Source organism: Dendrobates tinctorius, unplaced genomic scaffold, assembly GCF_039654945.1.
Source record: "Dendrobates tinctorius isolate UK_male_01 unplaced genomic scaffold, ASM3965494v1 ptg000098l, whole genome shotgun sequence".
NCBI classification, from domain to species: Eukaryota; Metazoa; Chordata; class Amphibia; order Anura; family Dendrobatidae; genus Dendrobates; species Dendrobates tinctorius.
Window position 1 is genome coordinate 24,561,459 of NW_027361766.1, and position 18,194 is coordinate 24,579,652.

Consider the following 18,194-nt stretch of genomic DNA (forward strand, 5'->3'; position numbering starts at 1 on the left):
GCGGTCCGGCGCCTCCTAGTGGCTGCGACCGGAACAGCAGGCCCCAAATCTGACGGAGACGTGACACTGATGAACTCATGTGACCTCTCTTATGACAGCTTAGCTCTATACACTGCAGCAGCAATGTCACTCCTGTCTGTCACAGGTTTACCGCGACAGAGAGGAGCCGGAAGACCGCAGCATCTGATTTCTCCTAGTCCTGCACTGAATAGAAGCACTTTGCCTTCATATGAAATGGTGTGTTTCTTTTAACAGTGCAGGGGTTTAATCTGCTCATTTGAGAGCTCCTGAAAGCTTTCTTGTGTTAAGGCTCTCAGCTGTGCACTTTTAACCATTCCCATCTCCTATATAATCTGGGCCATGGCAAGCACTCATAGTCAGATAGCTGTTGCTGCATTTCTGGAAGTTGTTGATGGTTGTTATTGGAGAAGACATTTGGTGGATTTATCTGTGACTGTTAATTGGCTTTGAGTGTGTGATAATTCCCTTGCTTCTCCTACTGTGGTTTAACCCGATTCTCCACTCCCCAGTGTTTACCTCTGTTGTTTATGTGTGTACATTTGTATGATTGGTATTTTCCTTTATCCCTGTTCATATTATCTCGTTAGTCTGGTTAATGTATTACAGTACACTACTACTCCCCTCTTCCCTGGGTGGGGGAAGGGTACAGACTGAGGGCCGATTCAGGAGCTAAGGCAGGGTAAGTGACCCTGGTGTCGTCACCATGAGAAGTAATCCTGGGAACAGGGCGAGCCAGGGAGTCACTAGCATTAGGGACAGGGAAGGAGCCCCTGGTCCCAAGGCACCCGACAAGCGTTGTGACGAATACAAGTTTTATTACTCGACAAAAAAAAGAATTTTGCTCTATAGAAATACATAATAAATTTGATAGTGTAAAAAAATTCATGTATGACTTTTGATGTTAGCTCCATTAAAAACTTTAGCAATTACCTAAAAAAATTACAAAAAAATTAAAAAGCCAGATGAGACCACTCGTGTGGAGTCTATGAGAAGCTCTTGGAATTAACTCCAATCTAGTCATCTCATAGGTAGATTATCGACATTGGATCTGATTTTATGAGGACCTCGCTCCAGCAACTCCATTCTAGTCACCTCAGCACTCAACTGTCTAGAGTACAGTGGCTAAAATGAGGTCCTTAAAATATCAGCTCCATTCAAGTCACCTGAGTACTGAACTGTCTAGAGTAGAGTGGCTGCAGTGAGATCCTCAAAATATCAACTCCAATCAAGATTGGTCGCATGCACGGGTCGTGTGACTCTCTCATGGCCTGATGTGGCGGGTCACATGACACGGGTACTGGCTTACTTCTGGGCTTCCCCTGGTGATGGATGCATCATCATGCATCCGGTCTGTCTATATTGGCTATGGCTTCGTTTTATACCTCAAACCCCCAGCTTGACGCCACCCACTGATGAAGCTTTAAACAGAAACATGCGTCGGTGTGGGTGCCACACGCATTTACTGGACCCACAGATATTATACTTTCGGTTTTCAAGCATGTTATATTTCTTGCTGCCCGCAGATTTGACGCGGTACCATCAATGCTCTTCCTATTTACTTAATTCGCTATAGACGCAATCTGGCTCATAACAGGGAAGCTACCATGTGGACTGCACAGACAGGATAAATTCATGCTCTTTTGGGGGGTATATATGTACTCACATGATTGCTACCATTCTTTATACATTTTCAATTATCAAAATCTTACTTCCTCCTCATTACTATGAGTTGTACTTGGTCTGTAGTATGGTACTCTGCAGTGTAGTACTTTGCAATGTACTGTACATGCTTGTTGTATCAATTTACTGTGATTTTGCAGATAGATATTTTATATATTGTCACTCATGATTTTGGACCAATTAATTGGGTTTTTGCTCTTTGGTATTCGTGTCTTTCCGAATGGTCCTTTTTCTATAGCGTCCGGCAGGTATATGTGTTTATACTGGTTTGAATAAACTATTTATGTTTGCTAAAATTTGTGCATACATAATAAGTCTCACCCAAATTTACTGTCTACTGTGGAAGAAGGAGATATTTCCTGAAAGGGCGATATGGATCTACAACCAGGGCATTTATGCTATTATTTTGGTGGTGCGCCATGGTCCCTTTTAATCTTCAAACTGACTATTTATAACGTGTATAGCTGCTGCTCATCCCTATACTTGTAGTTGTATTCACCAGGGCTTTAAGGGCCCGTTACACAAAGCGATATCGTTAGCAATATCGCTGTAACGTCACTGGTTTTGTGACGTAGTAGCGATATCGCAACATGTGATACTTACCTGCGACCGGCTCCCCCGCTGTCTGTCGCTGATCGCGCAAAAACGTCCTGGATCATTTCTCGTCGGGCGCTTCCTGCTGGGCTTCCTGTGGCGCTGACGAGCGACGCGTGGACGCAGGCGGAGGACGTCGGGATCGCCGCGTCTGACAGGTAAGTAGCGACCCCCGACCGCTGCTATGTCGCTGGTGAGATCTGCCTGTGTGGCAGCTCACTAGCGACCACTTAGCGAAGCACCAGCGCTCCATATCATTGTCGGGATCGCTGGTGCATCGCTTAGTGTAACGGTACCCTTAGGCAAAAATCCAAACGATCATGTCACTTCTTATAGAGAAGCTTGTAAAATGCTGATTGTATCAATTCCTTGACCTCTGAGACAGAAACATACAGTACATACAGATTCTATGTACATAGGGCACATTGCTAGAAGTCATCCTCTAATCATGTGTTACAATTATTTTCTTTTTTTCTGTATAATTAGTGGTATAATGCTTTCCATGACACCAGGTTGTCCCATGACCAGTGTACCCATCTAAGAGAATGCCAAGCATGTGAAAATCATTGGGTTTGTGGTGGCATTACACCACAAACATCTGTGAGTCAAACGCAACCTGACTTCTCCTTTTTTAAAGCTCTGACTGGGTTATTTTAAAGAAGGAACAGTTATAATTGTTAGTGGTTATTAGAGTGACCATCCATATGTAGTAATAGAAGCGTTTCCAAAGAAAGGTCCTTTGCATCGTTAGGAAGTAGTTGTATGAAGCAAGAGTCATAGAGAAAATGGTTTTCACTGTTCATCACATGAGCCAACCCACCATTTTCCTCCAGAAGATGTTCAGCAGATAGTTTTTTAGTGAATAGTTAATTGTCACCCCAAATCATAAAGGAGTTTTCGCCAGCATTGAGGCATAAAACCTTTTAGGGTATGTGCACACGTTGCTGATTTGCTGCGGATTCGCAAGTGATTTACAGTACAATGTTATTCTATCTGGAAAAAAAAACGCTGTGCACATGCTGTGGAAAAATCCACGGGGAAATGCAGCGTTTTTTTTCTGCAGCATGTCAATTCTTTTTGCGGATTCCGCAGCGTTTTTACACCCATTCCATTATAGGAATCCGCAGGTGTAAAAATGCATGCCAAATCCTCAATAAATCCGGGGGAAATCCGCATAAAAAATGCACGGATATTGACCTTCGGATTCTGCCAAAAGATGCAGATTCTGCGTGGAAAATTCCGCACAGCAATCCGTAACGTGTACCCTTAAAATGTCTCAACTTTTATGCGCAATTTGAAATTCTGCAAAAATGTTGCCACTTTTATTACACCAGTTTAGTTCTACCAAAGTAGGAGGAGCAGGGATGGAATAGAGAATGACAAATTCATCATAATTTTTGGCACGCCTCGCTGGAACATTTCTGCTGTTGTAAGATGCGGCAAAATCATTTAAAGGCAACTCTTAACAAAGTTTGTCAATTCTAACTCCATTGCTCCCTTCATTAAGGCTGAGGCTGTGCAAATCACCAGTGGTAACGAATCGAGGATATATTCTAAAGAAGAATGAAAAGTATATACAAGATTACATTTAACCAATTAACATGATAATGGCTTTAAGGAATAGCCATAATATTATGGATAGAGTGGAACAAACCATAGTTATTTGAAATATGATCCACATTTGGCCTTTAGGTCATGTTGAAAACAATGTTCAAGTTGATCCTAAGTTTATTAGTGTCTCCCCTCCTAGGCCGCTATTTACAATTGGATAATGTAGCTAATAATGAAAATGTGCCTTTTGGAAGACTGAGAAAATCTATACCGAAATCAGAATGTTCACTATTAGCAAAAGTGCTCAGATCAGGTGTTATCCGAGCATGCCCGTGTGCTAACCGATTGTCTTTGTCGTGCTTGATGAATATGTTCTAGTCCCCGCACCTACATATCTCCTGGCTGTTGAACAGCCTCGACACATGTAGGGAGTATCTGTTTGTTACGCAATCCCTTTACACGTTGCGTCTGTGGAACAGCCACAAGATATGCAGGAGCGGGGACTTAAACATATTTTTCGAGAACGTCAAAGGCACTTGGTTAGCACCTGAGCATGCTTGGATACCACCTTGTCCCAGCACATACACTCATCAGTATTTACCATTTATCTATTCTAAAAAGTCTGGAAAAACAAATATTAGCAAGCATAGGTATGTTAATCTATTTGGTATTTTTGGACAGCTAAGTGGTTGCCAGTAATGGCATAAGGAACGGTCTACAGACTGTAAGGAGCCATTAGGTGTAGGTGGTAGTTGTTGTGGCGTTCGGTATTTCACATTGAAGTTCAGAGAATGCAATACAATAATAGACGTAGACCCATTTTATAACTTTTTATTAAAAGATTACAGTTATTTGCTTATTTCTAGACATCATTATAAAAGATGTTATTAAGCCTTAGAAACAAATTTCAAAACCACAGCAGGTGTGACTTAAAAAAACCCGAAAAACTGATGTAGAATTTATTTCCTACTGAGGATAAAAGTGTCCCATTGAAGATAAAATTTCCCAGTTGTGTTGGTCCCAGTGATTAGATCACCACTAGTGATGGGCGTGCACTAAAATGCTCGGTGCTCGCCGAGCACACCGAGTACCGTGATACTCGGGCGAGTAACGAGTAGTGGCGAGCATGTTAGCTCATCACTAATCACCACCCATTGTGGATAGGTTGAAACTTGTTTTTACTGGCCATCCCCTTTTTACATTTTCTATGAATGCAAAACAGATAATTTCATAATAGTTTTTTGCCTAAAAAGTCTTCCAACCTGATTCTACAGAAAAGCAATCTATTTACCTTTAAATAAGGATTTTTGAAAGTGACCACAAAAATATAATAGGAAATGAGAAGTGTACAAGCGTGTGTGAAATTTTCTGGAAAAACGTTAGTGTATTGGAGAAGTTACATGACGCAGAAAAATCACAAAGTGATTGTTCTGGAAAGTTCAAAGTATTTATAGGGAACTTGTGTGGTTGATGGGGTCCAATGAGTAGAACAAACAATAAACAATGAATTGTACAGTAAATCAGAGTACTTGTTCACACCGCAACATATGTTTGTTTGCTTTTAAATATATAGCGCTCCGAATCCTCTGCTTAGACAGATAATAAAAACCTAAAACTGGAATAGGAACCGCTGCTTGTTTGTCGTCACTAGTTTAGTATCTTACAGTATACTTCATATTGGACTTGTGAATTTAAAGGAACCTGTCACCAGGTTTATGCTGCCCTGTCTAAGGTCAGTATAAAAGAGTGATAGCGACCCTCTCTACACCAATTTGTCGTTTACTTGTCCATGTGAAGTAGTTTTGATAAAATCTTAATGAAGAAAGCTGCATAGCAAGGCGATTCAGAAATCAAGATATTCACGAGCACTGGGCGTTTAGGGGGAGACTGCAAGTCATGGATATGGAGGACTCTACTGCACGTGCACATCATTAAGAGGACTCGTGGCGTGGCTCCCTCTTCAACTCTTCAACAGCACCAAGTAAGTAATAAACTGCAATAATCATGGTCTCAGGCTTGATTCATCATTTACGCTGACATGTTACTAAAAATGGAGCACGTAGTTGATGAATTTCTATTAGTCAAAAATGCTTTTTTTTCGGTCTCTAGCTGTTTTTGAAACCACGTTTTTCACAAAAAGTTGCATGTTTGGCAAAATGTTGCAAAAAATACTGGAGTACTTAAAATCACATCAGGAGAAACTGAAAATTTAGCGATTTGCAAATGATGAATCAGGCGAAAACATCTGCAAATCCTAAACTCTACTCACAAACTAAAAAAAACAAAACTTGGGAATACTGAATATATAGCCTTCAAGAAATGCACAAATGTAAAGATGGATTTGGTTAAAAAAAAAAAGGTGCCAATCACAAAAACTCGACAAAAAAACAAGTGCAAATGCAATAATGAATCGGGTCCTTTGTGTCCTTTAGACAAGGCGATAAAATCCCGGTGACATATTTCCTGTAAATAGTTTGTATAAAGAGAACCTGTCATGTCCCCAAACCTTCAGACATAGGGCTAATCTGCAGGGTAATAGAGTTCTAAAGTCATGTGACCACCGCACTGAATGACCGGCAGCCAGAAAGGAATGAAACGCGGTTTCCATCAACGCTCAGTATATTATGAAAGGCAGCTGTAACTGCGCACCAGCACTGACTGATAGTCGGCTTAGCAATGAAGTACTGCCGAGCAGGCTGTCAGTCAGTGCTGGGATGTGGTTACAGTCCCCGCTCCCTATACGCCACTCGCACCTCTATGACTGAAAGCCGGCGGCTGCCAGCAAGAAAAAAGTTCATTTTCTCCCAGAAGCCAACATTTCAGTGCTGCTGCACAGCTTTAGAATGTTGCTAACCTGCAAATTAACCCCATATATTCAGGTTAATTGTGTTTTTTGATATGACAGGTTTCCTTTAAAGGAAATCTGTCACCAGTTCTTTTTCCAACTAATTTGAGAACAGCATAATGTAGAGACCAATTCCAGGGATGGATCACTTACTGGGCTGCTAGCTGTAATTTTGATAAAATCCCTGTTTTATCAGCAGGAGATAGTCATGCCATGTAGTCCTCCATATTCATGTATAATACCACTCTCTACCACCGATTGGCAGCTTTCTGCCTATGCACAGTGTACACAGAAAGCTGCCATTCAGTAATGTGGGCGGGTTATACTGAGCTCAGCATTCAGAGAACTGGTGGATCTACAGCAGATAAAACTGTAATTTTATAACTGTAGCAAGCAGCCCAGTAATGCACACATCGCTTAAATCAGGTTCTCTGTCTACATTATGCTGCTCTCAGATGGGATAGCAAAACCTGGTGACAGATTCCCTTTAGGCTATGTACCCACGTATGCAGAAAAAACGGACTCCTTTCCAGGAAAAACGCATGTTTTTTGCACGTTTGCGTTTTTTAAGCGTTTTTACAGGAGCATCCACATGCTCATAGAATATAGTTGGAAATGCGTTTTTTCCGCAAAATTAATGAACATGCTGCGTTTTTTTCGCGGAAAAACGCATCATGTGCACAAAAATTGCGGAATTCATTAAAAAGAATGGGATGCTTCTTGTATGCATTTTTGAAGCGTTTTTGCCAGGAAAACCACTTAAAAAACATGTGGGTACACAGCCTTAAGCTGATAAACTCTCTCTTGGGGTACCAGCATTTTATTATGCAATTTTATGGTAATGCACTGGATTAGTAGCTCTGTATCAGGGCTCACTCGCACGAGCGATAATTCTCTCTTCCAAGAGAATCAGATCGATTACGGCAATGACACTCAGCTCAAACTCTGATCAGAGCGTCAGTTTACTGTGATCCGATTCTCTTGCATGAGAAAATCCTATACAGGTTAACAGGTACGGAGAAGACGGAGAACTTAATTTCTCCATCTTCTCCATTGTCTGAGGCCACATATGTCGGACTGTGCTCGGATCAAATCCGAGCGCAGTCTGATATTTTACATGCACCCATAGACTTGCGGCGCCAAAAATGTATATAGTAGCGCCACAAAATGTTATACACCAAAGGAAAAGAAATTCCTAGCTTAGGGATCAACCTAATTCACACTAGAAGTGAGTTAGAGGTCAAAGAGCAAAGTGTTAAATGGTGGACACTCATTTTAAATCCACATTAGGCCTCATTCAGACATCAGGGTTTTTCACGTACACAAAAATATGGTAGGAATGTCATCAGTGTTTTGGACCCGGCTTTCATCAGTTTTTGCTCAGTGTCATGTTTTACCATCAGAGTTCCATCAGTGATATTCACATTTGTAAAAATAAATAAATTGATCCGTGATTTTTTTTGCAAACACACAGTCTGCAGAAAGTGCACAAGTATGATACATGTGAACAGCTTCATAGATTTAAAGGGTTCATGTTCTATCCGTTAAAAACAGAGATAGAGCAGGTATGTGAAAAACGGACGTCTGAATGTCGCCTCATACAGTAATTAGCAATCACCAACAGCTTAATTATAGTATTATAGTTAATACTGTATGTTTGTATATTGTACATTATAACTCCGGTAAATCTGGATTGCAGGAATGTAAGAATATTAATTTGTTAAAACATCTGATTTATGGTTAATAATGCTGTAAAAAAGGAATGTATACAGGGATTCTACTATCATCCTTAGATTAGGACGTCTGACAATGCGATACCTTAGAATGGCACAATGTATTATACCCCGTTTGTTACAGATTCATAGGGAACAACTGGAGCAAGTCCCACTCTGTTGTAGCCTCGATCAAACACAGAATAAAACTGCCCTATAAAGACATCTCCCAGAATCCACAGAGGTCCTGCAGGGGGAGCTATATCGAGCCCTTCAAAGCCACTGCTGCAGTTGTTTTCTCCATCCTAGCAAACAAGGAGAAATAATATTCAATATTAATAATGCCATTTGTGTTATACTTCCATAAATGTCCAGTTATATAAATCTCCATAAAGCTAGTTTCACATTTGCGTTTAAGGCCGCAGCGGCGTCCTGCGCACGGCCGCCGCTAAGCCCCGACCCTGCTGTGACTCCGCCAGTAGCTCCGCCTACGGGCGCATGACGCTGCATGCGTCCCCTATCTTTAGCACTGGGGATGCAGGCCATGCGCAGGTATGCGTTTGGCGGCGCATGTGTCCTTTTGACGCTGCGCCGACCAGCGCCAAACGCAACCAGTGCTAAAGATAGGGGACGCAGGACACATGCAGCGTCATGTGCCCGTAGGCGGAGCTACTGGTGGAGGCACGGCAGGGGGCGGGGCTTAGCGGCGGCCGTGCGCAGGCCGCCGCTGCGGCCTTAAACGCAAATGTGAAACTAGCCTAACTGAGAGCTTGGTACCTTTTTTCCTATTATTTACATCAATATGGATATCAGATTTGTGGTGAACTAATATATGATACCCTGGGGTAGACATAGTGATGCAACCTGTGCAGCTGCACAAGAGCCCAAGAGGTCAGGGGCCCCATTTCTATGTACATTATGATGAACTCTTGGCTGCAAAGGGTCCATATATTGTTCTTGCACAAGGGGCTCTTTTATGTCTTTGTCCGCCAGTGATGGTACCCCTGATGATCTAAAAAAAAAAAAACAGTATTACTCAGTATTTACAATGCCTTAAAAATATATTCATACCCCATGAACATTTCCAAATATTTTTCACTTTGCACCAAGCTTATATGTATTTTATTATGATTTTATGTGATATACCAACACAAAGTAGCAAGTATTTGTGCAGTGTAAAGGAAATGATACATGGTTTTCGAAATATTTAAATAATATAAAACTGAATATTGTGATGTGCATTTGTATTCATCCCCCTGTAGTCTGATACCCCTAAATAAAATCCTGAGTGACCAATTGCATCCAGAAGTCACATAGTTAGTAAATTGAGTCTATCTGTGTTCAATTTATTTTCAGTATAACTACAGCTGTTCTGTGAAGGCCTCAGAGGTTTGTTTGAGAACGTTAGAGCTCAAACAGCATCATGAAAACCAAGAAACACGACAAAAGGGTCAGGTATGAAGCTGTGGAGAAAAGTAAAGCAGGGCTCTTTTATAAAAAAAAAAAGGACATTCTGAAGAATCACAGAGCACTGTTGAATCAATCATCCAAAAATGGAAAGAGTATGGAACAACTGCAAACATACCAATATATGGCTGTCCACCTAAACTGACATCCCAAGAAAAAAGAGCGTTAATTAGAGAAGTAGCCAAGAGGCGCATGGTCATTCTGGAGGAACTGCAGAGATTCACAGCGCAGAATTGCTCCATAGGACAACTATTAGGCCAGCGTCACACTAAACGTATGGAAAATCGATCCGAGTCTGCCAGCCGAGATTGGCACCTGTGTTCTCCGTATGGTCATCCATGTGTAATGCGTTTCTAATGCGATGATGGAATTTTATCTCACTTATGTATCCGTATGACATCCGTATGACTTTACATTTCTCACTGATTTTCCCCATTGAATTAAATGGCTCAGTGGGCTGAAATGAGGAAAATGTGTGCGTATTTGTCGCAAGCTACATGGATGGTCTGAGTGGCGTCCAAGTTTTCGCGCACCCATAGACTTGCATTGGCGAGTCTTGGACGATAAACGCGTACAATTACTGCATAACGCGATTTTACATGCACATCGAATACGCCTGAGAAAAAATAATGTGATGTGCGCTGCCCCATAGATTAACACTAGTCCGAGTGCATAGTTGTTTCTCATAGCACTCGTCTGTAATTTACAGTAGTGTGACTCCGGCATTAGTTGTATACACCACAAATCTGGCCATTATGGAAGAGTGGAAAGAAAAAAGACAGTTTTGAAAGCGTGCCATAAGAAATCCTTTTTCTAGTTTGCAAAAAGCCATGTAGGGGATACAGCTAGCATGAGGAAGAAGGTGCTCTGGTTAGAGGAGACCAAAGTACAACTTTTTGGGCTAAATACAAAACCCTATGTGTGGAGGAAAACTAACACTGTACAGCACCCAGAAAACACCATCCCCATCATTAAACATGGTGGTGACAACATCATGTTTTGGGGATGCTTTTCTTCACCAGGGACAGGGAAGCTGTTGGGAAGATGGATGAAGCTAAATACAGGGCAAACCTGGAGGAAAACCTAAGGCCCCATCACACACAGCGATCTCGCCAGCGAGATCGCTGATTTTGTGACGCCACAATGATCTCGCCAACGATATCGCTGTGTGTGACATGGATCAGCGACCGGCCCCCCTGCCGAGTATTGCTGATCGTGCAAGATCGTCCTGGGCCATTTTTTGATCGTTGGTCTCCCGCTGGCCAGCACGCATCGCTGCGTGAGGCAGTGGGAGAGCAACGATCAGCGACACTGCACGCTGGTTTCCAATGTAAACAGCGGGTATCTAGGAGCCGCGCGGCTCTTAGATACCCGCTGTTTACATTGGAAACCAGCTTGCTCGCTGGTCCTGATCGCTGGAGGGGCTGTCTATGTGACAGGTCACCAGCGATCAGACTAACGATGTCCCAGCGATCCCATCCATGTCGGATCGTTGGTGGGATCACTGGAACATCGTTATGTGTAACGGGGCCTTTAAGAGGCTGCAAAAGACTTGAAACAGTGTCGTAGGTTCTCCTTCTAGATGGACAATGAATCTAAACATACTGTCAAAGCTACAATGTAATGGTTAAAATCAAAGTATATTTATGTGTGTGAATGACCCAGTTACAGTTCAGATGTAAATCCCAGTGAGAATCTGTGGCAAGGCTTGAAAATTGCTGTTCCCAGACGCCTCCATCCAATCTCACTGAGCTAAAGCTAATTTACAAAGACGATTAGGCAAAATGTTCAACCTCTAGATGTTCAAAACTGGTATAGACATAGCCCAAAAGAATTGCAGTAGTAATTGGAGCGATAGGGGGTCCTACAAAGTTTTGACTAGGGGGGCTGAATACAAATGCACGTCACAATTTTCAGATTTATATTTTTAAAATAATTAGACAACCATGTATAATTTCCTTTACACTTCACAATTACATTCTACTTTGAATTGGTTATCACCTTAAATCCCAATAAAATGCATTTAAATTTGTGGGTGTAACATGAAAAAATGTAGAAATGTTAATGTGGTATGAATACGTACATGACACATGAATGTGTGAATGAGGCCTTACAGGGTGTAGTTTCCTAATTAGGGCCACTAGTTGGGGCTTCTGCTGTTTTGGCGTCTGAATCGCTTTGCAAAAGCAAAATGGCGTCTGCAATGTATTTCATCGAAAAAGAAAAATTCCACTACTTTGCTTCTAAGCCCGGCTCCGCGCCTAAATAATAGTTTTTGATCACATTTTGGGTACTACTGCATAGAAGAGAAATTTGGGGGTCTAATTTCTTCTATTACCTCCCATAAAACTACAAAAAATTAGACTAAAGCAATATTTTAATGAAAAACAATACAATTTAAGTTTTTTCATCACACTATATAGTTATTCCTGTGAAGCACCTGAAGAGTTAAAGTTTCTGAATGCTATTTTGAATTCTTTGAGGGGTGCTGGGTTTATTTAGTTTTTTTTGCTTTCCTTATGGGAGTCTCCAACCTACTTCAAAGTAAACAGGTTCATGTAATAATAGGTTTTGAAAAATTTGTTGAAAATAAAAAAAGTGAAAAATTGTTGTGAAACTTTAAGGACTTTTAACAACCTGCAAAAATAAAGGGAAGTTTAAAAAATGATTGTGATCTAAAGCAGACATATGGTAAATGTTATTTCTTTAAACAGAAGCTGACAGCTAATAAATGATGCCCATCGACAAGTAGCATGTATTAGATACTGGCTGCGTGATCTCAGCCAGGAATGTTTGACGTTGAAACATTGTTGCATTTCAGAGAAAAACATACTTTAAAAACCACCCGGGAGACTAGTCATAAAGGCAGGTCCCTGGTGGTTTCTCCCCTCTCACTTCCCTGAGTGACAGGTCTCTCCTTATACTCGCATGCAGGGACCGTTTTTTAAAGTATGTTTTTCTCTGAAACGCATTTCAAAGTCAAACTTATCCGGCTGAGAGCGTAACGTCAGTGCCTGATACATGTTGCCTGTGGATCGAGCAGCATGTATCAGCAGTCAGGGTCCCTATAATTATTTTGTGTGGTATACCTATCTGATTTAAGAACATACATCAAATTGGAAATCCAACATGGAAAGCTATGTCCCCAGCTTATAAAACTTCACCTTTACTGGAATAAATTAAAAACGCCATCTTATGAGCATTAAAGTAGCAAACTTATGCGCTTTGGTGAATAGCCTTAATTATGCTATTAAGGCAAGCTTAAGCCTACTCACTGAAATGCGTAGATTTGCTACTTTACTGCTCATAAGATGGCCTTCTTAAGTGAATCCTAATCCTGTTAGCAGTGGCTCTCCCGGAACTTGCGTGACATTATAATGTCACGCAATCCCTGAAGTCAATAAGCCCTGGCTTCACTCTCATATCCTACGTAACTGATCATCGGTGATCACCATGATTGCTTGGACAGGGAAGAAAGATTCTTAAACTGTATACCCAATGCTCATTTAGCACTGTGTATACAGGGATCACCAAGAAAGCAGAGATGGCAATAAACCAGTTCTGTCTACTCTATGAGAAGTCTGGGTGTCTGACAACCTGCTCCCCATTTATGTAGCTGAACATTCTCTGGCTAATATGACCGTCTTCTGCCAACTCTCTCCACCGCCCAGCAGACACTCTGTGAATATAACCCAGGGGCTAAGTAAAGATCCCTGTATAGGATATTAAAGAGTGAAGTCCTATGACATACTAATGGGATTGGCTAGTACAAAGTCTGCCTGAGGAATAAGGGCTGTCAAGCTACTACAAACAGAGCTTTGTAACAGAATGTCCACAAAATATCAACAGATAACACATTTACCTAACTACCCAACCTTTTACGTGTGAATTTTATCAGTATGTAGATAAACTCCAGTTACATAGTTGGGCTAGACTAGTTGACAATGTTTGCTATATTAGTTAAGGATCACAATTCCGGTATTATACATGGCCTAGCACTAGTAATAATTGGTGGTACTAAGAAAATGGTCTTCCTACAGTAATGAACAAAAGCAAACGCTAAAGTCTATAAACAGCTTGGATGATGTAGGCAGCTGTAATAATCTAGTGTGCATGAGTCCTAAAAGATATGAACATGTTAAGAGTATTTGTCACATATGAACAAGCAATGATGAAGCAGTGTCAATTAATTCTAAAAACTGAAAATAAATTAAGTTTAAATAATCCAAAATAATTAAAGAGTAACTTAATATTTATTCATAAATCAGTACTTCACATGAAAATAATAAACTTTGTATTATATGTTATTTAAAAAAATCTGCTTTTTTCTTCTCCAGGACTGACTGATACAGATTTTTACAGTACTGGAGTAGGAGATGGCAGTTGGTGCTCATACATTTCTATGGAGAACTGTAACTGTCATTCTCAGAACTTACAGCAGAATGTCTGTCTGTTTCTAGCCTCTCCCGCCACCTGTATAGAATTTTAAGAACTCCAACTGCCATTTCTTATCGAGTAATAGGAAGAATCGGTTCTCTGAATATGGATATTACCCATGAATTGAGAGCAAAAGATCAATCCAGATGGAGAAAGAAACATAACTCTCTAATAAGATATATTACGAAGTTTCTTATTTTAATGTGTATTATTGACTTATGTAATAAATATAAAAATGACGGTTACTCTTTAAGTCCAATATCCGCGTCTGTTGTTGATGTGCTGAATCTAGTAGCTACAGTTCTTTTTTTCTTATCCCCATAGCTATGTTATCTAATTCTCTCATAATCAGCTGCCAGTCTATAGACTAAGGGCCCTGTTACACGCTTCAATGTCCCAGCGATCCCACCTACGATCCGACGTGGATGGGATCGCTGGGACATAGTTAGCTGATCGCAGTTGAGCTGTCACATAGGCAGACTCACCAGCGATCAGGACCAGCGAGCACACTGGTATCCAGAGTAAACAGCGGGTAACTAAGTGCCACGCGGCGCTTAGATACCCGCTGTTTACCCTGGATACCAGCTCCCAGCGTCTGCTGTATGGCGCTGGGAGCTCGATGATCGTTGGTCTCTTGCTGTCACACGCAGCGATGTCTGCTGTGCGGGAGACCAACGATAGATTTATGACCCAGACCATTAGGCAACGATTAACGATCAGCCAACTAATCGTTGATCGTTTCTACTTGTCACACGCAACAATGTCGTTTCGACATCGCTGCAACGTCACCAAACTGGTGACGTTGCAACGATATCGTTCACAATATCGTTGCGTGTAACGGGGCCTTTAGGCTCCGATTCTAGACCGGTGGTCTTGATACCAGTCTTTACGAGAAGGTGAGCTGGAGTCAGATGCTTCCGATTCATTAAAAGGCGCATTCACATATTACATTTGATGATTTGAATGATTATCTGCAAAATTAACAGCAGGATGAAGACTATAATAATCAAACTTAATATTGTATAAAGGCATAGCACACCAAGAATAGGCACAAAATGGAATAATTTCTTAAACATATCCAAAAAACGTTATTACACCGTAAAGTGAAGTATAGCAACGGTTTTGTACATTCATCAGGTTATGAGTGGAATGTCTCTCTTAGAGGAAAAATGCACAAAACCCACTTGACTCAGTATATGAAGGGTTGTATTCACTGGGCTGTCTGGAGATCCTAAGTTAGTGTAGAAATTTCTATTGCCCATAGGAGAAGGAATCTAGTGGTACAATATGCAGTACATAAGGAAGGAATAGGGAAGACATTAAAAGGAATTTGTCTGATCCACCCCCAAACTGTTTATATTGTCATGTTGCCCTCTGAAAGATAATGTTACACTATTACTTGTTCAATTTGTTGTTCTCTGGCTTCAGAAAAGAAAAAATACTGTTTTAATTCATATGCAAAGAGGCTTAAGTGCTCTGGGAGTGTCAAAGCACTTCTCAAGCATCTGCCTCTATAGCTAAGCCAGTGAGCTGTCAGTCAAGCAGAGGAAGGTGGGGTTAAGTGAGGAAATGAGCTAGGAAACAGAGCTTTGACACTCCCAGAGTGTTCGTTGTTTTAATTTTTATTTCATAAATCAATAGTACACATGAAAATAAGCAACCTCAAAATATATTTTTATCAGATAAATCAGATTTTATTTCTCCTGCTGATTTGACCTCTTACTCAAATTTGAATCTGTCTTCAGTGATAAGAAATTTTCACATTACTGAGATAGGAGATGACAACTTTATGGAGAGGAGAGGGGTAAGGAGGCGCAGGTTGTTAGGGCAGTCCCAGATATTCTGCTGCAAGTTCTCCTGAAATGATTATTACACTTTATACCTGATCTGGATATGAATAAAAACAGAATGTTTCTCTAGTCCGGGAGCAACAGATTGCAGAAGTAAAAGTGTGGATGACATTGTTTTTCAGACAGCAACATGACCATGGATCGTGGAGGAGGGTGGATCATGCTGGCAGGTTTCCTTTAAGGAACAATGCAGCCTGCTCTAGCTGAAGATTAACATTTTAATGTTGAACTTTTTATTGAACTTACCAGTAGTAATGTATACTGTTCAGGTGTTAAGTTGTAGCTAATACCATTGATTACAAACGTCACGGTGGGCATGGAGCTTAGGGTACTGCAACTGACACTATACTAAAACATAAAAAATATATAGGTTACTGCCTTACTTGCAAATAACATCTTCACAGAGAGCAGGAAATCTAGTCCACAAGTGAAACTTTACCCCTTAGATTACCTTACTTGTGCATAAAATTGTTTGTTTTTTTTCCAGGAACAAGGCAACTTTTGGCCATGGCATGTGCATAGTATTACTGCTCAGACCCATGGAGATAAGACGTAATATCAGATACAGTTCAGGGCTAAGTGTGCTGCTGTTTCTGGGAAAAAAAAAAAAAGTTCACCTTTTTTCTGACATCATACAACTCCTTTAAAGGATTAAGTCTGCACATCACAAATGGTCAAAATTATAAAGTGCTTGTAAAAAGTAGAAAATTGCCACTTAACATCATATTAAACAAATTAAAAATCCTTTCTGCTCTCAAGAATGGACAATTTATAGTTTTATTGTTTACTACTAATTCTGTAGGCCGGGTATGCACAGTGCTTACAAGAGCTTTTTAATAGAGCTTGAAGGTGCTGATTTAGAACTGGCAGGATAACTGGAGCACACATTCAGCCAGTTTTAGTACCATTACGCTCTTCCAATGCTGTTGTAGACCATGTCCGGGGTGGTCTCTCCCAGAATACAGCGGGCAAAAGGCAAAGAACACTAACAGACAATTTGTCAAGGAACTACTTTTTACTGACAACGGAACCCAAGTTACCTTGACAATGCAGGAAAGAAACACACTTAACTTTCATACACACCTAGCCCGGGTCGGCTAAGACCCCAGCGCTGCACAACCTATAGGCCCAGTATGTTCTATCAGATACACTATAATTTGCCTGATCTGTGCTTCCACATAATACAGTAATCGAGAGTTAACCAAGGGCAAGGGAGTAATAAGATGGGGGCAAGAGGCAGCCCCTGAAGCGGTGCAGCGCAGCGGTTCACAAACGTAACAATTTTTTAAGATTACAATTCTGTTACGTTATTTGTATATAAGTTCCCCTTAACCAGGTGAGAATTTAGCTGTGGTTCACACAGTTTTACTAGCAAACAATGTATCTAGCTGAGAATCTACGTTTGGTGCCAAACTTTCATGTGCACACGGAGTTTTTTAGCTCTGCGGATTTTGTAGTAAAAACTGCAGATAAATCCGCAGGACTTTATATCTGCAGTTTTGCCTACGGTTTTGCACCTCATAATGGATGAGGTGTGAAACTGCAACGTTTCTGCACTAAAGAATTGACATGCTGCGGATTGTAAACCGCAGCAAAACCGCGCAGAAAAATCCGCAGCATGTGCACAGCGTTTTTTTATTTCCATAGGAAATAAAGGTACTGTACAACGCAGCAGAATCTGCACCGTGTGCACATACCCTAAGTCTGCGCGCACTCTTTCACCATGATCACTGTGGCGGGGCCTGCGCTCCAGACTTAAGGGGGTTTTACACATAGCGATATCGCTAGCAATATCGCGAAAGCGTCACCGATTTTGTGACGCAGCAGCGATATTGCTAGCGATATTGCTATGTGTGATACTTACCTCCGACCGGCTCCCCCGCTGTCTGTCGCTGATCGCGTGAGATCGGCCGGATCCATTTCTCCTTGGGCGCTTCCTGCTGGCGCCGACGAGCAACATGTGGACGCGGGCGGGAGGACGTCAGCATCGCTGCGTGTGAAAGGTAAGTAACGACCGCTGCTGCGTCGCTACATCGC

At 41.2% G+C, this 18,194-nt stretch overlaps 1 protein-coding gene across 1 annotated transcript in view; it reads right to left on the minus strand.

The window, feature by feature from the left end:
• Positions 1-4,661: 4,661 nt before the first annotated feature.
• Positions 4,662-18,194, minus strand: part of CTSE (cathepsin E) — an 85,862-nt gene continuing 72,329 nt past the window's right edge. Inside the window, exons 8-9 of the mRNA XM_073587241.1 lie at positions 16,404-16,505; positions 4,662-8,708 (exon numbers count right to left, since the gene is read on the minus strand). Of these exons, the coding sequence (XP_073443342.1) occupies positions 8,529-8,708; positions 16,404-16,505 (282 nt within the window). The 3' untranslated portion in view covers positions 4,662-8,528. The remainder of the gene's footprint in view (positions 8,709-16,403; positions 16,506-18,194) is intronic.